Here is a 26,570-nt window from a genome sequence, read left to right on the forward strand (position 1 = left end):
GATTATGGGGAGAATCAAGAAATGAATGGTCTGGGAGACGGCAAGGGTGTATATGTCACTGACAGGACTATCTCATGGCCTTGAAATTGACCGACAGGAAAGTGGTCAACGAACACAGGGAGATGGAGAGGAAGAAGATGATGAAGAAGGATGTAGAACAACCCCAGACTTGCGGAGAAACGCCAGCCGCGTCTAACCGAGGCTGGCCTTGAGCTTCAGGAAACTCCTCTGCTTCCTCTTCTCTATCTCTCTGTTTATCTCGTTCCTATTCTCTCTCTCTCGCTCTCTCCAAAAACCTCCCTCGTAACCATATACCTACCTTCACAATGGCTGCTCTTCCTCGTCTTCCTTGTCTCTTGCGCTCCTCCCGGACCCTCGGGGTAGTGCAGAAACCCTTCGTCAACGCCCCCGCATTACGCACATTGTCAACCAAGCATCCCAAGGGCTTTGTTCCACCCACCGAGGATGATCTGTTAGAGCTACGGGAGCGAGTGCAAGAATTTACTAGTTAGTATTCTCGGAGCAGTCTTCAGTTCGTGGAGTTCGGGAATTTAACCCTCGGAATCAAGGGCGCGAAATCCCCGAGGAAATCGCTGCGAAAACAGATGCACAGAATGAATTCCCGTCGGAGATGTGGAAAAAATTAGGAGATGCCGGGTAATTATCCCTGCTGAATATCTTCGACAGTATAATTCACAGACAGGGAACTAATACCTAGTCAGATTTCTGGGTGTCACTGCCAACGAAGAATACGGCGGTCTTGGGATGGGCTACCAAGCTCATTGTATCGTTATGGAGGAGATCAGCCGCGCATCTGGTATTGTTACTTTAACAATCCGCATGCGATTGAATTCTGCCACGTCCATATTTCTAATTGAGTTGTTCTATAGGAAGTATCGCATTGTCTTACGCAGCTCACTCCCAGCTCTGCGTGAACCAGATCTCCCTGAATGGATCTCCCGAACAGAAGGAAAGAATTCTTCCTGGTCTTCTATCCGGTGATAAAATTGGTGCTCTCGCAATGTCTGAACATTCCGCAGGCTCCGACGTCGTCAGCATGAAGACAACGGCCAAGGCAGTTGATGGGGGATACCTGTTGAACGGAACCAAGATGTGGATTACGAATGTGAGATTCTCCCTATTCTCGTGGAATTCGTCGCTATTGACTGGAACATCACATAATTAATCGTTCTGTGCTTCCTAGGGCCCCGATGCCGACTTCATCGTCGTGTATGCCAAGACCGAACCGGAGAAAGGCTCCAAAGGAATCACGGCGTTCATCGTCGAGAAGACGTTCGACGGCTTCTCCTGCGCAAGGAAACTGGACAAGCTGGGAATGCGTGGTTCCAACACAGGAGAGCTGATCTTCGACAACGTGTTCGTTCCCCAGGCCAATGTTCTTGGAGAACTGAACCGAGGCGTCAAGGTCTTGATGGAGGGTCTTGATCTGGAACGTCTGGTTCTCAGCGCTGGTCCGCTGGGGTAGGTGAACCCCGATATCTTTCCACCGGCAGCGTGTATGTGCTGACCGAACCTCACACAGAATCATGCAGGCAGCCCTCGACCTTGTTCTTCCCTATACCCATGTCCGCAAGCAATTCGGAACGTCCATTGCGCACAACCAGTTGATCCAGGGTAAGCTGGCGGACATGTACACGAAGCTTGCGGCATCCCGTGCCTACACCTATGCCACGGCGCGACAGGTCGATAACTCTGCGTCTTCACCCGAGATGACCATCCGGACGCAAGACTGTGCCGGTGCAATTCTCTATGCTGCAGAGAGGGCCACTGAGTGTTCCCTTGACGCTATCCAGCTCATGGGTGGCAACGGATATATCAACGAAATCCCCGCTGGCCGACTGCTGCGTGATGCCAAGTTGTACGAGATTGGCGCGGGCACCAGTGAAATTAGACGGATGGTTATTGGGCGTGCGTTTAATAAGGAATACGCATAGAGATCGGGCGTGCCTTTAAAAACGAATGCGCTTTGTCTCCTCGTTATGTATACATGTCTAATCATATTCCAGCTGTAATGTATTCGCAGCATGTCTATCTAGAGGGCAACCGTATGTTATATAGAAGTAAGTTGCGCGGCCGTCTACTTCTTGCTCCGGCTTCTCACGGACCTCCGTACAGGCTCCGTTGACGCTGTTGTATTTCCCGTGGCTTCCTCTGTTTTCTTCATTGCGACTCGCTTGGATCTCGACCCAAGGGATGTGTCTGGTCCGGTCCGGTCGACCGCCACCTCTACATCGAGAGAAACGGACGCTTTACGTTTTCTGCTTCCCCCCAACGATGGCTTTGCCTTAGGTGACCCTACCGGAGAACGCGCCTCCAACTCCAGGGTCTCACTGTACGATTCATGCGTGTCGAACGGATACTCATGCTCCATCATCTTCGAATTCACCGGCAGATCGACCGCCGACTCAATCACCCGGCTTCTATGCACTGGCGGCGGAGAACAAGCCTTAGACAGAGCAGTATTGATCTCACCGTCCATCAACCGGTCCACTACCACATAGTCCGAATCAACACTAAAATCCCTCGACCCAGCATTGTGCAGCGCCTCGTCCACCGCACGTGCACGACCATGTCCAGTGTCTTCATTTGGCTTGAGAGAAGCACCCTTCCGACTGCGCGTCCGGTCGATAGCAGGGTGTGACGTGCGGAAGACCTCACGCCAATTCTTCAGCAAAGCCACTTTCTCCCCGTCGCCAGGCTCATACAACTCGTTGAGACTGCGCTCATCGCTCGGGGTGCGCCAGACTACGCCGTGAAATGAAGCCTTGTTTATCTGGGGGCCGTTTGAGGGGATTTTCTTTGAACACGACTCCGACTTCGTATGTTGCTGTGTTTGTCGCTTTGAGGGAAGAGCGGGTGCGTTAATGGGGTTCTTCTTCGGCCATTCGGCTATCACACTTTGTAATCGCTCGGCCGTCGGATCTGCATCGTAGTAGTCATCTACCATCTCGTCCCAGTCGCTGTAGTACTCTTGTATCTCCATGTCAAAGTAGTCTTCATCGAAAAAGACGGGGTCGGCAGTTGGGTTTTCGGCTAGTTCGTCCTGTATCCAGCCCCAGGTTAGCTTAGTTTGTAGAGAGACACATGAAGCAATGTCTTTTTTGGGGGGAAAGACGTACAGCAATTTCAGGTTCAGGCTCTATGATCCAGAAAATTTCCTCGTCGGATTCATCATAATAATCATCATCATCCGACATAATAGAAAAAAGGGAGGGTCTCAAATTGACGCGAATGGGATAAAATCTGGAGCCAGGAGCAGCAGACGAGGCCAAGACAGAAGGAGCGATCAAGGGCAACAAAAGTCTCTCTAGGCTATAATATGACGTCGAACTCGCTTCTCCGTCGGTGAAAAAGTGATTCATGTGGGCCTGAGGCAGAACATGGCCAGCTGATCACGTGGTTGCGACATTCCCCGCAGCCTCGCTTTGCGTCGGCTGAATGGGGAGTTTGGGGAAAGAGGAAGACAGCGGGCGGAGTAAGTTGGAGCTACATTCAATTTCTCTCTTCACTCTTCCAGAGCTCTCTTTCAACACTGCGTTGCATGTGCATGAGAATGCGCTGACCATCTGCCTATCTATAACCTTTGACGGTGTTAATATCCATCCATCCTCAGACTCCATACTACTACAAATGCCACTTCCTGCGCTTCTCCGCACTACATCCCGCCTAGGGCCGACTGTTGCCCAGAGGTTGAGGAGAGCTGCATCCTCGGTTGCCTCGGGCACATCAAAGACTCAGAATTCGTTGGATTCGATTCTCATTGCCAATAGAGGCGAGATTGCTTTGTATGTTTCTTTCACATATATCACTCTGGCGTGGACGACTCGTGCTAACTGGATCCCCTTTGCAGACGAGTTGGTCGGACGGCTGCAGAGCACGGGATCCGCGTGACTACGTTATATACAGACCCAGACAGCGGGGCTCAGCATGCTCTAAGTTCACCGTTCGCGTTCAATTTAGGTTCTGTATCAGCGTACCTCGATGGAGACCGTATCATCGAGATAGCAAAACGAGAGGGTTGTCAAGGGATACACCCGGGTTATGGCTTTGTAGGTTCTATCAACCCAGGAAGTAGCTGCGGGTCAAACGCTAATGGCTGTGTTCGTTTTAGCTAAGTGAGAACTCCGCCTTTGCTCGGAAATGCACAGAAGCTGGACTGGTCTTCATTGGCCCTCCCTGGAAGGCAATTGAGGATATGGGAGACAAGAGGTAAGCCAGCCCACGATGTAATTTGTGACGTATTAATACTAAAACCTTTAAAGTCAGTCCAAGAAGATTATGACGGCGGCAGGGGTGCCTTGCGTTCCCGGTTACCACGGTCAGAACCAAGATGTCAACTTTCTTGAGGCCGAAGCCGACAAAATCAAATACCCTGTGCTTATCAAGGCAATCAAGGGTGGCGGTGGCAAGGGTATGCGTATAGCCTACTCGAAGGCGGAGTTCCAATCCCAGCTGCAATCTGCCAAATCAGAAGCTATGAACTCATTTGGCGATGACAAGGTGTTGGTGGAAAAATACATTACAACGCCACGACATATTGAAGTGCAGGTCTTTGCTGATAAGCATGGAAACTCTGTTGCTCTGGGTGAACGAGATTGCAGTATCCAAAGGCGGCATCAGAAGATTCTCGAGGAGTCGCCGGCCCCTCATCTGCCCGATGCTACAAGGAAAGACCTCTGGGCAAAGGCCCGATCGGCTGCTTTGGCTGTGGGCTACGAGGGCGCTGGTACTGTCGAGTTCATCTTTGACAATGACACTGGGGAATTCTACTTCATGGAGATGAACACCAGATTGCAAGTTGAGCATCCAGTGACAGAGATGGTCACCGGCCAAGATCTTGTTTACTGGCAGCTCAAGGTGGCCGAAGGCGCCAAACTTCCATTGACCCAAGACGAAGTGGAAGCCTACATGGCTAGCCGGGGACATGCGATTGAAGCGAGAATTTATGCTGAGAATCCGGATCAAGGTTTCATCCCAGATTCAGGTACTCTGCTTCATGTCCGCACACCTGCTGTTTCTGAGGACGTCAGAATCGATGCAGGCTTCGTTGCTGGGGATGAGGTCTCAGCTCATTATGATCCAATGATCGCCAAACTAATCGTGAGAGGTAGTACTCGGGAGGAAGCGATTCGCAAGCTTGCTGCCGCGCTCGAGGAGTACGAAGTTGCCGGTCCGATTACCAACATTGAGTTCTTAAAAACCATTTGCAAGAGTCCTGATTTCATTGCGGGCGAGGTGGAAACCGGCTATATCGAGAAACATCGCGAGGAGCTGTTCACCAGAGATCCGACTGACCCGGAGCTGCTGGCGCAGGTAGCGTTGGCTTGTTTACACCACTATGTTGACCCAGTTACTCGAAAACAGGCCAACTTTGAAGGCTCCGCGGTTGGCTTTAGCCCAAGCTATCAAGCTCGGCAGATAACGCTGGTGGAGTCAGCACCTGGAAGCAAAGATACCACCACCTTTGAAGTTCGGGTCCAGCAAACGCGTGAGAACACATTTGACGTGGAAGTCGGCGGACGGGTGTTTGAGCAGGTACGAAGCCACAGTAACCCAGCAGCTCGCGTGGTTACGTCCTACTTCCCCTATACTCGTCTAGATACTACAGTGATACGTGACGAGGACATGATCGTTGCGTTCCAAAAAGGCAAGCAATATCGCTTCATGATCCCACGAGCGAAGTGGATGGAAAAGGCACTGGGAATGAAGGATGTCACGAACAGCGTTCTAGCGCCTATGCCTTGCAAGGTGCTGCGCGTGGAAGTTCAAGCCGGCGACGTGGTCGAAAAAGACCAGCCGCTGGTGGTGATTGAAAGTATGAAGATGGAAACGGTGATCCGCAGTCCTCAGAAAGGCACCATTGCCAAAGTGGTACATCAAAAAGGAGTAAGTCACTTCCCCCCCCTCCCCTCTGTGTGCACAATATTACCCATATATTTTTCAATAATGCTCCGGAGACCTGGCTAGCCCCTGCTGTCATTGGTGACTGTCCTACTCTCGGCCCGGCTGTGGCTTAGCGCCGAGCCGGACGGATTGCCTGGATTCGCAACTGTCTGGAATTGCCAGTGCCTCCTCTTATCCCTTGGGGCGTGTTCAGAAGCCTGTGTAAAAAGCACGGGCCCCGATGTCAAGCTTCCACAGCCATTCTCCTTGGATTCGAAATTCTCCACTCCCAATCAATTAAGAGCCCGGTCAGCTGACTAGCGCGTACCTTGCAGGACCAATGCAAAAGCGGAACACCACTCGTCGAGTTTGCGGAGGAAGGCGGTGAGAACTAGACTTTTGGTCTCTTCTGGGAATGAGTATACATGTGACAGCCTTATAGAAAGTAGCACTGGAAGAAATTGTTTCAAACCATAGTCTCTACGGAGTACAACAGAATCAAATAAATAGGAACATATTTAATATTCAACAGCGAGTGAAGATCAGTGGGAAAGAAAGTTAAGCGGCATCGCTACTGTTCTTTGAACGCAGACCGTCAGGTCCTTCAATGGAGAAATATGAACTCTATAACAATGCTAGATAAGAGTATCCATAGTGGCGATCCAGATGGCAGGAAATTTTTAAAAATAAATAAATAAAATGTGTTATAAAGACCAATAAATATAAATATAAATAAAAACAGGTGATTCAACATAAGCCACCCCCCACCAAAATAAGAATTTTCTGCCAGTTGTAGTCAGTAAATCACGCAATTAACTTTGAATCCAGTATAGTACGGTCCGAGGCGCTGTCATGTGGACAATTTTATGCCAGATCGCTAGATACCTGGCCAACAGCACTGTGGGTGCATTTCCCGCATGTCGTATATAAGCGGCTCATCAGGAAAGAAGCAATATAGCGTACTCTGTACTCCGTACACCGCTGTTAGAACTTGGCAGTTGGTAGACCCCCAATCTTACAGTGGAGAAGGATGGATTGGACAAAGAATGCGACGGGCTGACAGGATTAAACAAGGGAATCCGAGTTGGTAATGCACCCCGTGTTTCCATAGGCAAAAAGAGGTAAAGACCATCAGATGGAGAGGCTAGGACTCGGCGGCCAAGATGACGGTTGGCCCCATCCCAGTCGATGCACCCCACTTTATATTCGACTTGACCGATTAGTGCACGGCAGGTTGGGTAGAATCATGGTCCATAGTGGATATTTATTATTTGTAACCAGAGACCGGTGGATAACGACAGGAATTAAAAATTGACTTAGGGCAGGCTGGGGTCCGGGGTTGGACCACTGTGGCGAACTGCGTTTGTTGTCATGGATTCAGGTGCATATTATGATCTTTTTTCTTTTTACCATGTACGGTACTTCTGCAGCACGGATATGCTTTAAAGTGCTCCCCACTCCGACCTCCGTTCGTACAGGGAAACCCTTGCTATCGCGGACCTTCTTAACTACCTGCCTGATTCGATTCGGAATGACTTTGAATGGATGATTATATGCATGCTTATCACTCCATCCTTAGGGTCTATGGATGTATCGACTCGGGATTAGGTTCTAGGGAGGTGGGAACAAAGACGCTATTTTTACTTTCATTGATATGAGGAAAATAGATACAATTATTTTCAAGGCGTATTACGTACCTGGAAACCACGGATTATGGTTTGATACGGATCAGATGGATTGAAATGGTAGTTAGTCAATATCCCGAGTGCGATAGCCTTTAATATTGCATGACTTTATTGCTGTATGCTGTACGGTCGGCTCTCGAATAATTGCATAGTAGCGCGTAGAACTGCAGACTCAAGATATGATTAATAATAGGAGACAAACCAAAAAGTACGAGATTAAGAAAACTCTTCAAAAAGAAAAAAAATTAATAGTAATAAGATAACAGTGAGGTAAAAAAAAATTAATAAATAAATAAATAAAAATAAAGTAAGAAATAGCCAATCACTATCTAAAACTAATCATCCAAGTGAATCCAGAAGGCCTTGGAAGACTGATCATCTACAACCGGTGAAACAGGGCGCGGAACGAGGAGGTGTGGAGGGAGTCACGCGGGAGGCGAAAAGGCGTCGCGGCGATGGAGCCGGTGCATATGGCGCATTTTAGGGCTCCACCCGTGGGCAGATCCTGGTCAGATCGCTGCATGGCGGTTGGGGCCTAGCCAAGGAACCATTGCCGCCTGACATCACCCTTTTGGCTGATTGTATCGAAAAGTAAAAGGGAATGGAAAAAAAAAATGGTTCCCCAGTTTTCATTCCACTCCTCACAACCAGTCAACATACCCACACCTCCTGTTCTTTTGGTCTGACTTGTTGCAGCTTCTCAGTTCCCTTGGCAGGCTCCAATTTTCACCGCAATTGCTCTTCTCATCCTCTGATCATGGCCATGCTCCCCTGGCTACCAGCATTCACATTCCCCAGCAGCTCCTTTATTCAAACTTTTTTTTTTTTTTTTTTTTTTTTTTTAAAAAAAAAAAAAAAAAAAAATGGGAACCTCCACCGCCCACTGAACACCTACGCTTTTGTTGCTCCTCCACTAGGTTATTTTGCCTCTGGTGAATAGCTCTTCGTTTCCCCCTTTACCGAAGAAATGGTGAACAATTCAAATCCTTCCTTACCCACATTTCATCTGTTAGTTAGGTAGAGCAGGAAGTATTTATAATACCCAATCGATTCTCCCTAGAACTTCGTTCCTCCTCTTCTCTCTCCTCCCTTCTCTTCTCTTACTATCCCATCGTTGACGTCAGCACTTGACAAAACCCAATTTCTTCCTCCTATTCTCTCCTCTCCTCTCAGCTGTCTTCCTCATTATACAATGTTCCGATCTACAGCCACTCGCCAGGCCGTCAGGGCTCTTACACAGACTTCCCGTCCTGCTGTATTGACAGCTTCGTCCCGGCCAGCCTTGGCCAGATCTTTCTTCCGCCCCATCTCCTCTACCGCTCCCCGTGCCCAGAACGATGGGAACAACAAGTCGAGGAAGGACCCCCTTGTGACTGCGACCACCAATGCACCAGAGGGCACTCTGGGAGAGACAGAGGGTCGGTTCGCCCGCACGGATGAGAGCTTGCAGATCGAATACCCGGATGATGAACATATGCCTCCCCAACCCGTTGTTCAAGGCCGGGGTGGAATGCACTTCAAGCGTACCCTCGCCCAGTACTCGTTGGAGAACAAAGTCAGCTTGGTCACCGGAGGAGCTCGTGGCCTTGGTTTGGTGATGGCTCAGGCTATCGTCGCATCGGGATCTGATCTTGCAATTGTCGACTTGAACAGTACGTAGACTCATTTAGCTTACTCCAGGTGTACCGATTTCTAATATCATTCGCAGAGGAGGAAGCCGAGGAGCAGGCACACAAATTGGTGGAGCAATTCAGAAAAGAAAACCCGGGTTTGGAACAGTACGTCAACTGAATCGATTGCATCACGAGTCGCTTTGCTAATAAGTGCTGTGTTTTAGAATGCCGAACGTTACCGCTCACTACGCCGATGTGGCCGACCCAGACTCGGTGAACGCAGCCCTTACGGAAATCATTGGGAAGCACGGCCGTATCGACAATCTGGTAACATCCGCCGGGTTTACCGAGAACTTCGATGCCATTTCCTACCCTTATGATCGCGTGCAAAAGTTGTGGGGGGTCAATGTGGACGGCACCTACCTATTTGCGACCGGTGTCGCGAAGCACCTGATGGAGCGTAAGGTTCCTGGCAGCATTGTCATGATCGGTAGTATGTCTGGTGCCATTGTCAATGTGCCTCAGCCGCAGGCTCCTTACAATGCCGCCAAGGCTGCCGTTCGCCACCTGGCGGCGTCTCTCGCCGTCGAATGGGCCGGTCATCAGATCCGGGTTAACTGCATCAGCCCGGGATACATGCTAACTGCCCTGTAAGTTGCAATCCTCCGGAGCAGTCTGATGCGGTTCTGCTTATACTGACGTCATTTAGGACCCGCAAGATTCTGGACGAAAACCCCGAACTGCGAGACAAGTGGATCTCTCTCATCCCCGCTGGAAAGATGGGTACTCCTGAGGACCTAATGGGCCCCGTTACCTTCCTCCTCAGCGACGCCGCCAAATACATCACTGGCGCCGACCTCCGAGTTGATGGTGGCTACACTCTCACCTAAGTGGACGCGCCTCGACTTAGTTGCCATTGATTTTCGATATCTAGTAACTATAATATGTGCTACGATGTCTAGATTGGTCATGGATTCGTGATAGACCGGCTTGTTTTATTTATATATTATTTACGCTGTGGTAGCTTTGCCATTGATTGTTTGTCTGGCGGGCTTTGCTTGCTTTTGCGCCTTCTATTCTTTCTCGATGAGGCGATCCCTGGATACCCATTGAGCTGCATTACTCCTTCGTTTTTCCCATCTTTTTTTGTTCCGTTGGAGAAGCGTCTACGTCGGTGAACGTTTGATTTGTATTCTTGCTGTGGAGTACCCAAAAATGACGGTCGGATGTTTGCGATAAATAGACAAGGAGTTTCTATGTTCTATCTAGCATGATGTCATTTCATTGATAGTCAGGGCTTTAACTGCTCAGAATGATTAATCTCAGTGAGAAAGGGGAATATTAATATTGTCTTAGATTCCCTTTTACCCCCACTTCCCCCCTTTCTTTCTTTCTCCCTGAAAAAAATACTAGCAAGGCCTGACCCAAAGAATCCATCTGGAGACCTCTGTGCAACACCGACTAAATCGAGGTGTTTGTCCCTGAGGACAGTGGCTGAATCTGTGAATTGTCTGCAGCCGACACTGCCGCCAGAGTGGACCATTTAAGGCGCTGCAGGATCTCCCCTACGGAGTACACTGAGACTAGAATTGCTGTTTGGACATCTCGTCGAGTCCGCGTCGCGTTGTCCCTAAAGATTGCGGCACGGCAAAGAAATGCAGCAGGCCGAATGACGGCATCAGGTGACATGGCCCCTGATCATGGCTTCATGAGGGTGTTTATTGTTTTTTCTAGCTAGTTTCTCTATAGCGTGCCTTAGTTACCATCATTCCGACGCGCCTATTGCCTATTAGATGTACAGTACCTGACCAGCCGACTGGTGACTGATGGACTGGGAGTCTCGTCATCACAAAGAAGGCTGTGTGGCCAATGTCAGGCCGTACAAGATCTCCCGGACACTAGATCGACGCAGTTAGCCTTGATTTAGGTCTGACAAGACCGTGGAACGGACGATTAGTTTCTGAACATGGTAGCGAGTCTGGACCTACCATCTCCAATAGACCCTGCAAACCAGATGGGGTTCAGGTCAGTTGACAGCAGATCGATCCCTTGGAGCCGTTTAATTCGCCGGGCTGTACATCCAAGAATCTGGATATTATCTCTCGTGATGGGATCCCTTGGGGATAGAGAGACCTATATATCTCTCGACGTCGTACATATATCACTATATGTACCTGTTTACGGAGTACATATGTCTATATGCAAACATGTCTGCAAATCCATCCCCACTCCGTATCTAGATCGAACAGGTAAACATGGCTTCCTCTGCCTGCATTACCCCGACCATCGGACCACGTCTTCATTGGTGCAGTTCTTTGTTCCTCGTTTGCCTGGGGGGTTCGATACGAGGATAGGCTGGCATTTCTGACGTGGTTTTTTCTTTTCCCTAAATTTAATGTGGATATACTTATATCCTTCCTACAATAGCTAACTATTATTCTCCTTGCTAGGTACTTGACTTACCTAACCGCCGGTACGTTGCAGCTGGATAAGGCAGCAGCAGGTGCCTAAAGGATCAAGCATCGACTGGTTTGGAGGTTCAAGGTAAAACCAAGTGGTTCTTCTATTCTGCTTCTCATTCACTTTGGCCTGCGGCTGAGGGCATGAAGCCACAAATAGTAGTAGTAGTAAGATTGAGGCCGACTGGTTTCTTTGACCACTGACAGCCCATCGACCCTTGCAGCTTTACCCCAGACTGGTCAACTCTTCATTGGGGTCTTCTTTCTTCCCCAGCTTTCACTTGTCGATCATTGGTTGTATATCGCTTGCCTCCCTGCTTGGGTTGATATTTGTTTATTCAATTCACCGCCAGACCCATCGCTCTCCCAACATCTGCTGACAGCTCCTTCTCCTTTCTTTCTCCTCCCTCCTTAAGTCAGCTTGTCATCAGTTCTCTCCCTGATCATGTAGTTTTTGGAGTTCCCTCTTGTTATTCCGTTTAATCATCGCCGCGCTTTTCCAGAATGAAAGGGCTTCCAAAAGGTTTAGTATCGACAACAGACGACATTCCCACAGAGCTACGAGATCTGAACGCTGTGGAAATCGATGATATTATACAACTGTGGAAAGGTAAAAGACCAGTCTCCTGTGCCAGGCCCCAGTCGACTAACTCACGTTGTCGCAGTGTACAGTGCAAATCCCTCTGTACATGGGGGTGACATTGGCTACCGGTTGGAGAACTTCTTCTGGAGGATCTGGAGCAGCGAGCGTCTCCGCCGTTCTATTAACGGGTTCGCACTGGCCAGGTTGTTCCTGCGCATAACGGAGGCTAGTCCACTGTCTCTCTCCGCCCCGCGGCAGACAACGGCGAAGGTGTGATGGGGAATGACCATGGTGGTTAAAAGAACGATCCTACTAATCAGGTTGTTCAGGCCCCGGAGAAAGGATCTCAGTCCAGCGTGAATCAAACGGACAACAAAACGCCATCCAGTACGGGCTCCAGTCGCGCACTGCCACCGCCTATTCTGAAGAAGTCCAGTACATCGTCGCAAGTGCAAGGGGAGTCGCAGAAGACAACGCGATTGCTTCTCACTGGAGTAGGAGGCCAGAGCATTACCCGCAAACCATCGACACCACCCACCCCAATTCCTCCTCCATCTCGTAAGAAGGCCTACTTCGCGGCAAGTAAAGGGAAGAGCACAAAGCGGCGGCCAGCCATTATGCGCCGTCGGTCATCACAGACTTCCTCCGGTGCAAGTACCCGTACCCATAGTCCGCAACGGACCTCAACTCCGCTAACCTCTCCATCTCCGGTCAAATTATTGGAACAGGACGAGAGCAGTGCCTCAGAAGTGGAAGAACCGTCGATGGAAGGTGTGTATATGGTTCTCGAGCTCATGATTAGGAGACTAATTCATCTCCAGGGTCCGCCAAACTTCGTGAAGACAAGGCCATGGACAAGCCGGCAGAACTACCAGTCTCATTTCTAACCAGTCTCAAAGACATCTTCGCCGACAAACGCTCGCCACCCAATAGAGCCAAATCGACACCACCCAAATGGGGCTACGTTACCAGCGACGACTTCACGCACTACAACGTAAAATTCCTCTCGTCAGAGAACTACGAACAACCGTCGTCCGTGTCACTGGTAGATAAGAACTTCCGCGCGCGGTTCGCAGAGCGACAGCGTCAGGAATCTGAGGATTACTCGAGCTCACCCTTCGAGGCCATCGCGCCGAATGCCGTCGCGAAGGGCTCCCCGAGTGCCTACATGGACCGACCAACGCCGTCGTCTTCCAGACCGGGGCCTTCGCACGTGGTAGCGTCCACCATCAGCTCCGGCATCCCGATTATGACGCCGACAACAAGCACTACTTCCAGTGACGGTCACATGGACAGTGGCGGAATTCCATTGCAGACGCCCAGCTCCGTGTCCCGACGCAGTCAACTGAGCTTGTTGCTTGAGGAGAGTCGCAAGCAGGGGACTGAGAGTGATGAGACCTGACTTTGGGATTAGATCTAGTATAAGATAGTAGCTTAGGATCTGATATTCAATGGTACGTCATATTAAGCGCTTATGTATCCCAGTATCCCAATATTCTCAGTCCAACGACCTCCAAACCTCCACCACCACCCATCCCCAACCACCAGTTATTCAGACAGCAGTCTACACCACCTCCTTATCAACCTCCCCAACCCTCTGATTCCCCTTCCACCATTTAAGCCCTGCCCAACCCGCCGATCCAATCCACATCACCAAATTCACCAGATCCACCCACACAGCACGTCTCATCTTCTTCTGATCCGATCCCACGAACTTCTCCGCAAAGATCCCAAACACAACTGTCCACAATATCACCAGGACCCCTTGCCACGCAAACACAGTCAACCGCATCATCCCCACTGCCCCTGTTCCTACCTCTGTTATCCGACCCTTAACCACAGCCGTTACTAACAGTCCCACGGCCGTCACGCACGCCAAGCTCGCCACGATAACAGCATAGACCCATTTCGAGGGTAGGGCGTCGTTGGATTCACTTGCGTGTCGGATCGCCCCGCTGTAGAGACCTATCACTGTGATCCCGAAGACGAATTGGAGGATGTGCAGGGCAAGTATGATGTATGATTTGAGCTTCGTGGTGCGGGTAACTGGTGATGCTGGTGGTGATGGTTGGGACATGTTGAAGGAGGAGGGATTGGTGAGGTCGTCTGTTGAGGTTGAGTTGTTGTTGGATTTCTTGGATTTGTGCTTTTTGGCTTGGGAAAAGCCAAATTTGAAGACTTTGAGGAGGAGGAACCACATTTTCCTTCTTATTATTTGTCTTCTTGTAGTTTTTGTAGACTTGGTGTTGTGCAGTTATCTGTAGAAGAGAACTAGAGATATAGATCTAGAGGATATCCAGAGACAGAAATATAAAGAAGCTGAGAGAGAGAGAAGAGCGTCCAGCGCAAACAAAGAAGGCTGAAAAATGGGAAAGAAGATAGATGGATGAAGAATACAATTAGGATATCTATACAAAACAGAAGATTTGAGAACCGGTCTAGTCAACTCCCCCCTTTATATAAGGAGCTACATGGTATAGACACCGAACTAAATATATACATCTCAACAATGCAACCGCCTCGTCCATTGACAACATGCACGAGGTAAGGTCTGAAACCCGACGGAGATGAGATGCGTACACGCGCGCGCCAAGTGAATCCGCGTTGGGCCCTGTCGATCCGCTGCGTTGCTTACTCCGTCCTCGACACAGGGAATGAGATGGTTTGAGTGGACAGGAGCCGTTTGCTCTCATGTGGGCTATATTTATCGCGACGTACGATTGGACATTATCCTACTCTGCTCACTCTGAATAGTTTGAAGGAGAATCAATTGTCTCGCAGATGCCCATCATCCAATGCACCCCGAACTCATTGTTTCATCTGTTTCTCAGCCTTCAGCCATCCATGACGATGACCCATTGTTCTGATCCTAACCCTGCAGAAAGAAGAGGGGAGGGGAGTGGAGCTTCATAATACTGTGTTGACCCAAACAAAGACCAGGAATTCAATGCATTCATTATACTGCTGCCGCCATCATGCTTATCAACCGGAGTGGGGATTCATTGATGCAACTGTGAATAAAGATATTCATGGTGATAAACAAAGGAGAAAGGCTAATACTATGACCATGAAAAGCAAAGGAGGAGATAAAAGGACTTAAGAATAGAATGACTCGCAATAGACAAACGACGTGACAAAGAACAATCACACCCAATTTTCAGGGCGGTCGACTCGTCTCGTCTGCCGCATCTTTGGCGCCAGGGGGTACAGTTGGCGGATGCCCGTGCGGCAATGGCGTCTTGAACGAGCCTGGCGGCGGTCCAGGCGGTACGGAAGCCTGTTCATCGTCGTCATCATGGGCTAAGTAGTCGTCATCGTCATGAAATCCAGTTCCCCCTGTCGGAGAGCGGTCGGCTGACGCCCGATCGTATCCTTGTTCATACGTCGCTTGCTGTGAGACAGCGTTCTTGGCGGCGTTCTTCGTCGCCTTCTTGTTCTTGCGTCCCTTCATCTTGGCTTTCTCCAGAAGTCTCTTCTTCTCCGCCAACCGCTTCCGCTCCTTGCGGTCCTTGATCTCGTACTGTCGGATCAATGCCTCGGGAGGACGCCCGAAGATGCTCTCGTACTCGCAGAACTCACAAATCCAAATATCTTCCAGACTCGGCGGATGATGGAGGTTGGAATACTGCTGCCGTATCTTCCGCTGACGAGCCGCCAAAGCGTACATGCTGCCCGGTGACCGCTTCTTCTTCCGGCCAGCAGCAGGGGGTTCCGCTCCTGGGGCAGGCGAGTTCATCTGCGGGGCGATCCGCGGGCTTGTCTGCGTTCCTTGCGTGGAGCTTGCTCTCTGGTTCTGCGGTGCCGCAGGGAGGGAGCTGGAGGAACGGTGCTGTACTTGGTACGTGTTCTGCGTCTGTAATGCCATCCCTCTGGATGAGTCGGACTCGCAGGTGAAGGTGAATTGGGTCTTGGTGGGAGTGGTGGCTTGCTGCTCGAGCATACTGACACTTCCCGAGCCTCGAGGAGACGAGGAGAATGCATTTGCGGCAGCACTGGCTATGGCCGCGGAGATAATCCCCTGGTCGGAGTGGGCAGCCGAATCGCCTTAAATATGAGTGAGCGGGATCCACCAAGAAACCAGGGGAGGAAGTGAAAAATGTCATCGTACCTGCAGGTCCTGGAGAGGACAGAAGACCGTCGCGACGAACTGGGGCTCGACCATGAGGCCAACTGCCCGGGGAATGCAGTGGCGGCGGGGCTCTCCCCGGGCCCATGCGAGGTAGTGGATAGCGCGCCAGGCGACCTCTTCCAGAACTCGAGTTCCCACTGGCGACCGGAGATGCCGGACTTCCGGTCCCATAGAAGGTACTTACATGGCTTCCTTCCCCCGACGCACTCGACAAAGGTTGGGAGGAGTTTGCCAAACCCATGCTGGAGAATTCGGGCGATAATGTGGAGTGATGACCCCCCAAGCTTCCCGGCGTGGGAATCTTGCGTTTCTTCTTATTGTTAGTGTTCTCGAAGGCATCGTACCCGTCGGGTCCTGCCGAAGATGATTTGGTGGGTGGTGCCTCCCCGTTGCTAGGGAGCAGTTGGGGTTGCGTAGAGGGCGACAGGGACGACCCGCGGAAACCGGCACTACGACGAACCACGACGGGACCGTCGTCCTCGTCGCTCTCGAGACGAGCGCCATTCGCATAAGGGTGACGGCGATCACGCTCGGGATCATGGCTATCGCTCTCCTGCACATATATTTTGGAGTCGTTCACCACCTCCCCCGTATCCGCACCATAGAACAGGTGAGTCGCCGAGGGCGTCGGAGGGAATAGGATTGAATCGGCCGCATCGGAGGACAGACGAGAGCGCAGGGTTCGTTTGGGAAGGGGGCGGATCAGCCTATCCGGATAGATAGGGGACGGAGTATCTGGGGTCGTATTATACATCCCATCTGCGGGGGGGGGGGAGCAATATCAGCACCTGAGCAACCAGCAGATTCTCTGTCACACACTCTCGCGGGAGTTTGCTATCCGGCTCTGAGATAACCTCCTCGATTGGACGCACTCAGGCTAGATGATGCCTTCCGGGAGGACCAGGTATCCTTGGTGAGAAGGACGTACTCAACGTAGCAGTCATTATGCAAGAATCTCGGCTATCTTGACCTCCACAACCATAGAAAAAAAGGTGGTCCTCTCTCCTTCCCTTCTTCCTTTTTTTTTTTTAAAAAAAAAAAAAAAATATAAAAAAAAACCCTTTCTTGTTTGATTCCTTCTTCCTTGATATTCCAGACCTCCCAATTCCTCCGGGATATTATCTAAAGAATATGACCTCCGATACCTTCCTAGGTTGCTCCCTTTGCCAGGAATGATATGGAGGACACAGAGAGAGAGAGATCGGGGGAGAATGAATGAACGAATACGAAGTTCCAAGGCCACTCTATCCACAGTCAGTTGACAGGTACAAAGAGCAACGCTGGCAATTCGGAGCCAGACGCACATTCGGTGCCTAATTTTGGTCACGGATTCCGCTAGTCTGGCATCGATGCAAGAGAGGTTCCCCCGCCATAGATAGGGGAAGCACAAGGAGACCTACCAGGTGCCCAAAGAATTAGCCGTTGATCGTCATCCAACCACTGAAGGACTTTTTTGATATTTCGGTAAGAAGGCCCTGAGAACCAAGAATATGAGATCCGACCGATGGTCCCAACAAATCACGGACAGGGGGATGGAAACCAGGCACCACGAGGGAACAGAAACCACAACCCACCAAGGGCCGAACCCAACAACACCAAGAACAGGCGAACGCAACGGGAGAAATCACAAACACCACCAGAGCGGACCGAGGGGAGGGGAAGGTCGTTCACTATAGTTAGGGGAGGAAATAGGCGGAGGGGAAGAATGAATGGCACTTTGCCCGGGGCTTAGTAATCCCGTTCTCCCCGGGACACCTCAGGCAGCACGCCATGCCAGATTCGGAACTGCTGCTTCATCGCGATCGGAATTCGATACGATTCGACCTTCGCAGCGCTGGAGATGTCGTCCTGTACCACCTGAGTTCCTCCGATCGCGAACTAAGGTAGTTAACTAGCTCCCCTGCCGACAGTAGCTGGACTCAGCAGCGCACCTTGCGTCGATCGACCGTCCAGCCGTTCTTTTGTCAGCTGTTCCCAGTGTTACCCTCGAATTCTATAAAGAACCAGGATGAAAGGGTGACATGACACCTAGGGATGCCTTGATGGCTTAGACTAGTTGCCTGAGAGGAGAGGATACGAACAAAAAGGAAAGAAAAGAATGAATTGACATCCACATGGATGGTGAATAGACGGATCCCAGTACCATCATTACTTAAAGATAGAGAGAGACACGAAGCTTATCCACCATCCTATTATATACTTATACAGATATACTCCATAGAAAGCGGTTTGAATGCCTCACTGCTAAAGTAAATTAATCTAGTGTATTCCATCGGAGCCCTATAGAGATAAATTAAGTGGCCCTCACGTAGGCCCATCATTGGCCCAGTGTCATCGCCCAGAGCCATCGGGATTCTTCGCGGTATTCTCATCCTAGACCCTTCAGATCTATCGGAGGATCTTATCGGACTCATCAGTTTGATACCGGAACCAGCTCGCCCTGTGTCCGAGGAAAGTAAGGTAGAGTGAGGAATGTACAGGGACGAAGGAGTCGGCGCAAGTGGGAAGCGGGGTCTCGCTAGAATTCGAATGGACGAGAGGGATTCATTCAATCGATCGATCGTCATCCACGACCGTGATCAGTTCCAATTCCGGGCGGCAGTATGCGAATACTTTCATCAACCGATAGACAGATCGACCTATATCATGGATACATATCTCTCTCTCTAACTGAACTGGTGCATCGCGTTGGAGCAGAGCGGGGAAGAGAGCGTTGACCGCCAACCGCGTCCCGTTCCGGCCTTCCCTCCTTCTCCTCGTCTCTCATTTCTCCTCTCTCTTTGCTCTCTCTCTCCATCCACCTCTCGTTCCCTCCTCTTCAGACTCAGACTATGTAGTCCTCGCCTGGCTCGTGAGCTTCCAGACGCTGTTTTTGGATCTTCACGGTCTTTGGTCTCAATTGTCCCCCTAGTTGTTTCCTTTCTTTTCTCTTTTCCCCTACTGTCGCTTTTTGTTCGACGAATCTCAGCTCTCCACCAAGTGCGATAGCTCGTCCTCACCGGGCAGCTTTGGCTTGATTGCGTTGTGTGTGTTTCCTCGCGGGTCGTGCCGTCTGGATTATTTATTATTATTACTATTATTATTTTGATACTGTCAGATTTCTCTCCTTACCACATCGATCTCCTCTGTTCTCATCATGACGCCTCGTCGCTCCTCTCGGGCTCGCACTTCGCAACCTGCTCCTACCCTTCTACAACATATAAACTCTTCCAGTTCTTCCGCCTCATTGACCCGCGAAAGAAGTACCAGATCAAACCAAAAAAGATTTCTTCCCCTCATCAGTCCCAGTCCGGCGAGGACGCGGACGATGCCTCCAAAAATGACTTCCTACAAACGCGCCAGCGCCAGCGCCCCAGGGGAGACGAAGACAATATCTTGAATGGAGAAGACGAGGATGGGGAAGACGAAGACGAAGAGGAGGAGATCACCAGATGCCTTTGCGGCCAGCAGGAATATCCCGGTCTGCCTCCTTCTCGTCGAGAGATTTTCGGTCGCGGTGGGGTTCATGGCAGAATCAAAGATGAATCTGCCCTGAACTTCTCTGCCGACTCTTCAGATCTGATGTCAGATGATATTGGCAGCATGTTCATCCAATGTGATTCCTGCAAAGTTTGGCAGCATGGTGGTTGCGTGGGGATCATGGATGAAGCCATGAGTCCCGATGAATATTTTTGCGAGGAGTGCCGGAAAGACCTCCACCGAATCAAAAATGAATCAAATGGGTAAGTTTTAATTTTCTTTTATCTACTGGTCTTACCGTAGAGATCAAGGTTTTCGTCTCGCGAAAAAAAAAAAAAAAAAAATTCATGTTTCGGCCTGGGGTCCAGGGCAAAAAAAAAAACTTTTTCCTTTTTTTTTTTTTTTTTTTTTTTCCCTTTCTTCATCCTCCACTACCAATCCCTTATAATCTACTATTTTCCCCCTCTCGACACTGTTGGATCCTTCACGGTCACTGGGACCTGCTCGCTAACTATAATGCAGACAACACTCATCCCAGTACCTCCCCGTCGCCCCCCCTTCTACGGCGGTCACCTCTCGCGAATCCTCTCGGGACAATTCTAAGCGTGTGAAGGACCCAAAGTCTCGGGCAAACGATTCGGGTGCCAATCCTAAACGCCGGTCGACCATGAATAGTCGCGACGCAGCCTACGATGAGGAAGAGCAACTGCGCCGTGCAATCGAGGAAAGCAAAGAAGATACAAGTCCTGCTGCGGAAGATACCGCAGCTCGAAGGGGTAAAAGGGGTCGCAGTGACAGCGAAGTGTAAGTAGCTCTCATCCTTGTCTTCTAGGAATCGCACATCCCGTAGGAGGCTGAGTGTTAGCTGAATTTGTTGCTAACGGCGCCAATTCAGTCATAAACAGGTAACAAAACGACAGCGTACGAGCTCCCCTTCCCCAGGGGCTGCTTCGAAACAAAGTAATGCGGGGTCTGCGCCCGCATCGGAAGACGAGTCGAAAGCAAAAGCAGCCACCAATGGGGTCAGAAGACAGTGGGCTGCATCCCGAAGTCAACGTGACAAAGAGACAAATGATGCTGAAGAGCCAGAGGTGGAGAATCCTGAGACGGCCCCTCGCCGGAAAGGCAAGGCTGATAAGCGGAAGAGTGACGGTACGCTATATTCTCGGAATGCGTTCCTTGCACTTGAAAACTAACGTGGGCGAAAGGAACAGATTCTGACCGCGACACGGGTTCCCAAACCAAACCGGTGACGAATGCGAACGAACCCGAGCCATCACAACCCACCCCAGACCCGCCTGCCCTGGCTCAAGACCCTGCATCCTCTCGTCTATCCACCCGCAAATCCGGCAGGCCTCCTGCACGACGCACTCGAGTGGGGCGCAACCAATATACCCGAGACCGCGATGCTCATACTAATGGCGGAGACTCGAGCACCATGACGAATTCTCCGCGGCGCGGCCAGTCGCATGATACGGGGGGAGACTCGCCGAAAGTGGGTGGCAGCACCAATGGAATGCATATGAACGGCGGAGATACCGCGAAGCCCAGTCGTCCGCGGTACGTGAATCAACGGACAACGTTGAATGAGATGAAAAGACGTGTTGCTGCAATCCTGGAATTTATATCACGAATGCAGGTCGAAATGGCAGTCGCTGGGGAGAGCATCACTCCCCCTGGAAATGGCGACCGACCCAATGGTATTATAATGAAAACCGTGGGCGAGCAGCTCGATAACGTGCTGCTGTCAACAACCAGCGAGGGAGAGTCTGGTCCGGGCACCGTTGATGGTGGCGCTGAAGTCGAACCATCATCGGTGGAGAAAGACTTCAAGGATCTAAGCAGTGTGGAGATGATGGATGTTCTCACACGACATTTACTAAAGTGGCAGCAAGAGTATGGCAAGTTTGGAGAGAGGTGATGACTTTGTTACCGCGACTCTTGAGACCATTCCTCCTCGTTTCTGAGATTTCTTCCTTCTGGACAAACCCCTACTCATGCACGGGGCGTTTGATGCGTACGATACCCTGTTTGTCTCTTCTCTCTCAACATGTGGATATGTATAATATGGCTACTGGAACAGCATCTTGAACTGGATCGGTTGTGGCGTTTACATGCGATTTATGGCACCAGTGTCTTATTCCTAGATGACCCAAGGTCATCCATCCGGCATGCCGGCGTTATCTTTCCTTTTGTTTGGATATGGCCCTTTTTTTTTTTTTTTAATTTTTGACTTCTATCCGGTATGTGGTATACTGAAGACTTTGCATGGCTATAGGATTAACAATTTCTATTATTGGTTTCGTTTGTTCTATATTAGTGACCTTTGTTTTTATCTTGTTTTTCTCATTTATGTTTGTTCCTTGGACATTGGCGTCGGTGGCTACATTCTCTCCAATTGTGTCTGTCTGTCTTCACATGATCTATCTGTAAACAGTTGCTAATTGATATCTATCTGTCTACTCTTATATCATGGTGTAATTAAATGGAACTCGATGATGGACATCAGATCTTTAGGCTAGCCTATCTACAATGTAAACCAACACTCATCAAATCTCATTTAAAGATACTCTGTGGAGTAGAATAGAGAAGCATCTATGTTTGTGTATGTTCCTGCCCTACATAGATGACTGATGAATATCAAAAATTGGAAGAGAATTAAATACGTGCCAGGTTTCATTTATATTCCTCGTTGGAATCTCACTTAGATACGTTTACACTGTATACTGTTGGGAGTATGAGTTCCTTGGAATCTCTAGTGATCAGGTTTCATTCTACCGAGTACTAAATGATACGATTAAGAAACAGAAAGAAAATGAAAAGATAGCACAAACATAATCAATTCCAAGAACATTACTATTGCCAGTTACAAGGAGGCCATGATACATAGAAGCAAATTGAACATTTTCCAAGGCCATTCCCATCATCCATATCCAGAGTCACACAACTCTTCAGGTCGTCAAGATTTCATTGAAAGCACTGTCCGTGACGTCAGTTCCCCTGAACCATTTACTTTCTATGTTTGGGTCGCACGGTACACTAACCGATTTCCCGGAGCTAATCCGAACCTGGTAAAGATCTACAGGCGGGAAGCGTGGATCACCTTGTAGTCCACAACCAACTCACGACCACCGTCGTTGATCACCAGCGCGCGGACACTACCACGACCATCCTCGAAGGCATCCCGGATGCGGCGGAAGAGGTGGCCCTGGGGCACCACCGGCAGGCCCTGCTTGACATCGCCGGTCTCGGTCATGGCGACGACGTGGCCGTCATCACGGAGATCGAGGATGCGGTAGGTCTTGTAGACGGGACCGAGCATGGTCTGCACCACGACAGAGGGCGAGGGGTTGGAGATGAAGCTGGACTCCTCCTGCAGCTGACGGGTGAAGAGGTCGACGCCCAGGTAACGGTGCTGGCCGGTCTGCGGGGAGACGGAGATACGGATCACCTGGCAAGGGCGGCCCTGGAGGATCAAGATGTCGCCAATGCGGATGAAATGACAGGGGATGGGCACGGAGTCGTTCGAGGAGCCGCCACGGGGCTCGACGATGCGGACATCCTCGCGAACGCCGTCCCGGAAACGAACTGGTCCGCGATCGTCAGCAGCGACGACAACTTCCTCACGGTCGTGACGATCATGATGATGATGGTTATGGTGGAGAGGGTGCAGGATGCGGTCGGCAGCGCGTTCCACACCGCGACGGAAGGAGTGGTAGTTACCGTCGTCGTCGTAGTAACCCATCTTGCGAGCACGTGGGTGATCAATCACAGTCTCGGACTTGAGAACCTTGACGTTGGTAGAGGGAGCCGGGGCCGGAGCAACGGACTCTACGTTGATGTTACGACGGCTGTAGGAGTCTTCGCGGTAAGCGTCGACGGGCTGAGACTGGTAGGCGTGGTCGTAGGAGACGTAGGCCTGGGGGCGGCGAGAAGAGCTGTCGTAGGTGGTGGCCTTGTCTTGGGATTGGACAGCGCGGTCGTACGAGATATCAACCTCGGAGCGGGAAGACCGGTCGTAGACGTCGGTAGTCTGGTGGCGTTGGCCTTCGTAGGACTCTACCGGTCGTCCTTGGGAGCGACGGTCGTAAGAGTAGTTGACGTCGTAGGTTGGGCTGGTACGACGACGATATTCACGCTCAGTGATGTCAAGCTGGGACTCAAGAGCCTTGTCGTGGATTTGTTGGTTCTGGTCTTGGAAGCGGACCGAAGGTTCGCGGTAGCTAGGGGGGATAATGAGGGTTAGTTGGATAGATAAACAAAACAAACAAGAAGGGAAGTGGGTTAGGGACAGATGATTGGCGAGATATAACTGGAGGGAACGGGGACGGAAGAGGTTGGGAAGGAATGTTTTGGATTGATTTGTTTTGGTGCCACGTAATTAATTAGCTTGGTGACTAGGTCCCTCTTAGCCCCGGAGGAGCTGAAGCCACTGGTGGATGGTGGATGCAGGATGGTGACACCGCTTCTTGTGCGCTCCACTTGGTGGTATCCGTTTTCCAAACAAAACAAATAGAAAAAAACAACAAAAACAATAGAAAAAAAAAAAGAAGTACACAAAAGTACCACGCACCGTTCACGAGTGAGATCAACCTCGGGATACCGAGAAGATTGGCCACGGGCTTCTTGAACTACCGTGTACTCGTCAGGACCACGACGGGTGGCACGCGAGTCGCTCTGAAAGCGGAAATCGACTTCTTCCTTGCCGTAAGAACGGGGATCCGGAAGAGGAGCAGAGGTTCGAGTATCTTCCCGTTCGACGCGCGAAGTGCGATCGAGATTGACTTCTCCCTCTACTCTTTCAGTCACAAGAGTAGTCTCAGGAACAGCGTCACTCCGGTACGACGACGGGAAGACACTGAAGGGGATGGGGACGCGGGCGTCAAAGTCCAGATTGGCTGTCCTTTGAGCGTCTTTTCTCGAATGCCTTTCGAACTGTTGAACAACAACTCGAAAGACTAGACAAGAAAAGACTTTTTACTGAGAGGAAGTCTTTCTCGTGGAAGAGAGTGGGGGTGGAGGGGGAAGAATGATAGATCTGATCGGATCTATTTCGATGGGGGGAATGTGAGATATAAGAATGAGGGGGAGGGGGGAATTGATAAGCTTAGTGGATTGGAATGTGAGAGATGAATGGAGTTGATGATGAAAGGAAAGAGAAGAAAGGAGAGGAAGAGAGGGGAGAGAGCAAGAAACAGGAAGAGGAGAAAAGCATCTGCAATTAATAAAAACAAACGCAGTCGTCGTAATAATACGGTTGTTTTGGTCGACACGCGTGGTTTTGTTTACCACGCCTTGCCTGTTGGGGCGAGACCAGCCTCCTCTCGATTACTGGGACTCGCAAAGCACGCTCCATCATCAATAACCCTGGTGTTAACAGAGTACTAATGTCAAGGTAGACACTCGTCTGTCCCGAGGTACACCATTCTTCCCTTCTCATTCTCCCTACGAAGCATCTAGTTTAGCTTCAATTCCATCATCCCCCGTCCATGCAGATGTCCTCGTGGATAGATATACACCATGCAATATCCCCATCTATTCGCTCACTGCATTCAATGGCTCCATCTCTCGCTTGAAGACCTGCAGATGAGGCTTCTTCACATGCAGATTCGTGATTTGCCCATGATCCCTCTGACGGGGCCCTCCCAGATCCCGAGACCTGACGAGGTTGGCCAGCAGCCTCCCCATCGCCATGGCAACCTCTAATTTCCCCGGGTCGAATCGGCAATCTGGATCCCTTGGCGCTGAGCTCCAGACGATCGACAGCCCAAGACTCCATGGTTGCCTGATGGATGATAGGATGGGTATCACTTCCCATCCACCATCGTGGAATGTCCACATTGGATTGTCACTCCCTCTGTCTCTCGCTCGCTGTCTCAAGATATCTGGGAAATTGTACGAACTCCCACCGGAAATACTTTTCATCTGATGATACTGGTGTTCGGCGACGCCCTTTCCAACTGGCCATCGTGGTTCCTCGTTATTGGATTTGGAGATCTTTGGCCCCCTCCCGGCTCCACCGCCGCACTTCCCAATTCCCAGGCACGATGGTGATTGCTCTGCACTGGGCTCTACCAGCCACTGTGAGTGTGACTTCCCCAACGTGCCGGGTTTGCCACAATTTCTGTTTGGTCGCGGAGCTCCACGTCTGTCGCCTTGTCGTTGGTTGGGTGGCTGGCTGCCAGGTAGCTCCATTGCCGTGTGGAGAGTCGTCCCAGCGATCGAAGTGGAGAGTTCTCCATCCGAGGTTGTTGCACCGTAAACAAAGGTCCATCCGTTCAGTGCCGTGAATGAATCCCGCGCATACCCAAAAAGATGAGAAGAGAATTAATTAATCAGTAGAGAAAACTCCATTGATTTCCTAGCATTCTTCAAGATATGGTTCACTATGAGAAAGGAAGATTCCAAGACAATACAAGAATATTAGATGGCTAAACCAAAACCAGGACAAGATAGTCATGTCGCAGTCGAATTAATCCATGGTCCATCTTCCATCTATCGCAGAAGTTGTAGGGCCCGATCCGAAACCAAAATAAGGGTATCAAATTTCCACTTTTAAGTCCAAATATGATGACCATGCGCCTGTCGTATCATCAAAGAAAAAGAAAAAGAAAAAGAAAAACACAAAAAATTAGGAATCCATGCGTATCTCGTAAGCTTTTCCGATGCCTGTGCCGCCCACAGCGGTCAGCTATCGTGGACAGCAGCTGAATTATAAATATGTGGTTAATATTTCAA

General features: G+C 50.3%; 9 protein-coding genes across 9 annotated transcripts; 5 read left to right on the plus strand and 4 right to left on the minus strand.

Annotated features, from left to right (window-relative positions):
* Window positions 1-326: 326 nt before the first annotated feature.
* ATNIH1004_005786 (isovaleryl-CoA dehydrogenase) lies at window positions 327-1,955 on the plus strand (the record flags this gene model as incomplete). The annotated part of the gene is made up of 6 exons (XM_033570432.1): window positions 327-507; window positions 570-657; window positions 723-817; window positions 891-1,126; window positions 1,205-1,482; window positions 1,544-1,955. The coding sequence occupies 6 exons, from the start codon at window positions 327-329 to the stop codon at window positions 1,953-1,955; spliced, it is 1,290 nt and encodes a 429-aa protein (XP_033426464.1).
* A 143-nt stretch (window positions 1,956-2,098) lies between these two features.
* On the minus strand, window positions 2,099-3,218 carry ATNIH1004_005787 (uncharacterized protein; the record flags this gene model as incomplete). Its single annotated transcript, XM_033570433.1, has 2 exons — window positions 2,099-3,064; window positions 3,141-3,218. The coding sequence occupies 2 exons, from the start codon at window positions 3,216-3,218 to the stop codon at window positions 2,099-2,101; spliced, it is 1,044 nt and encodes a 347-aa protein (XP_033426465.1).
* A 433-nt stretch (window positions 3,219-3,651) lies between these two features.
* ATNIH1004_005788 (acetyl/propionyl/methylcrotonyl-CoA carboxylase subunit alpha) lies at window positions 3,652-6,299 on the plus strand (the record flags this gene model as incomplete). Its single annotated transcript, XM_033570434.1, has 5 exons — window positions 3,652-3,806; window positions 3,872-4,070; window positions 4,133-4,230; window positions 4,284-5,907; window positions 6,240-6,299. The coding sequence occupies 5 exons, from the start codon at window positions 3,652-3,654 to the stop codon at window positions 6,297-6,299; spliced, it is 2,136 nt and encodes a 711-aa protein (XP_033426466.1).
* Window positions 6,300-8,781: 2,482 nt separating this feature from the next.
* ATNIH1004_005789 (putative D-arabinitol dehydrogenase ArbD) lies at window positions 8,782-10,092 on the plus strand (the record flags this gene model as incomplete). Its single annotated transcript, XM_033570435.1, has 4 exons — window positions 8,782-9,241; window positions 9,298-9,367; window positions 9,427-9,852; window positions 9,912-10,092. 4 exons carry the CDS (start codon window positions 8,782-8,784, stop codon window positions 10,090-10,092), a joined length of 1,137 nt encoding a protein of 378 aa, XP_033426467.1.
* Window positions 10,093-12,165: 2,073 nt separating this feature from the next.
* ATNIH1004_005790 (GATA-like domain-containing protein) lies at window positions 12,166-13,646 on the plus strand (the record flags this gene model as incomplete). Its single annotated transcript, XM_033570436.1, has 4 exons — window positions 12,166-12,271; window positions 12,327-12,514; window positions 12,574-13,015; window positions 13,066-13,646. 4 exons carry the CDS (start codon window positions 12,166-12,168, stop codon window positions 13,644-13,646), a joined length of 1,317 nt encoding a protein of 438 aa, XP_033426468.1.
* A 162-nt stretch (window positions 13,647-13,808) lies between these two features.
* On the minus strand, window positions 13,809-14,444 carry ATNIH1004_005791 (uncharacterized protein; the record flags this gene model as incomplete). Its single annotated transcript, XM_033570437.1, has 1 exon — window positions 13,809-14,444. The coding sequence occupies one exon, from the start codon at window positions 14,442-14,444 to the stop codon at window positions 13,809-13,811; it is 636 nt and encodes a 211-aa protein (XP_033426469.1).
* A 957-nt stretch (window positions 14,445-15,401) lies between these two features.
* Window positions 15,402-17,317, minus strand: ATNIH1004_005792 (uncharacterized protein; the record flags this gene model as incomplete). The annotated part of the gene is made up of 3 exons (XM_033570438.1): window positions 15,402-16,288; window positions 16,353-17,132; window positions 17,302-17,317. 3 exons carry the CDS (start codon window positions 17,315-17,317, stop codon window positions 15,402-15,404), a joined length of 1,683 nt encoding a protein of 560 aa, XP_033426470.1.
* Window positions 17,318-18,143: 826 nt separating this feature from the next.
* Window positions 18,144-21,753, plus strand: ATNIH1004_005793 (putative transcriptional regulator (Cti6); the record flags this gene model as incomplete). The annotated part of the gene is made up of 6 exons (XM_033570439.1): window positions 18,144-18,256; window positions 18,686-18,828; window positions 19,471-20,095; window positions 20,355-20,636; window positions 20,728-20,984; window positions 21,041-21,753. The coding sequence occupies 6 exons, from the start codon at window positions 18,144-18,146 to the stop codon at window positions 21,751-21,753; spliced, it is 2,133 nt and encodes a 710-aa protein (XP_033426471.1).
* Window positions 21,754-22,911: 1,158 nt separating this feature from the next.
* hexA (putative Woronin body protein HexA) lies at window positions 22,912-26,027 on the minus strand (the record flags this gene model as incomplete). Its single annotated transcript, XM_033570440.1, has 3 exons — window positions 22,912-24,055; window positions 24,406-24,767; window positions 25,380-26,027. The coding sequence occupies 3 exons, from the start codon at window positions 26,025-26,027 to the stop codon at window positions 22,912-22,914; spliced, it is 2,154 nt and encodes a 717-aa protein (XP_033426472.1).
* Between the last annotated feature and the right edge of the window lie 543 nt (window positions 26,028-26,570).

The sequence above is a fragment of the Aspergillus tanneri genome, assembly GCF_003426965.1.
Source record: "Aspergillus tanneri strain NIH1004 chromosome Unknown AapTan_4_pilon_pilon_pilon, whole genome shotgun sequence".
NCBI classification, from domain to species: domain Eukaryota; kingdom Fungi; phylum Ascomycota; class Eurotiomycetes; order Eurotiales; family Aspergillaceae; genus Aspergillus; species Aspergillus tanneri.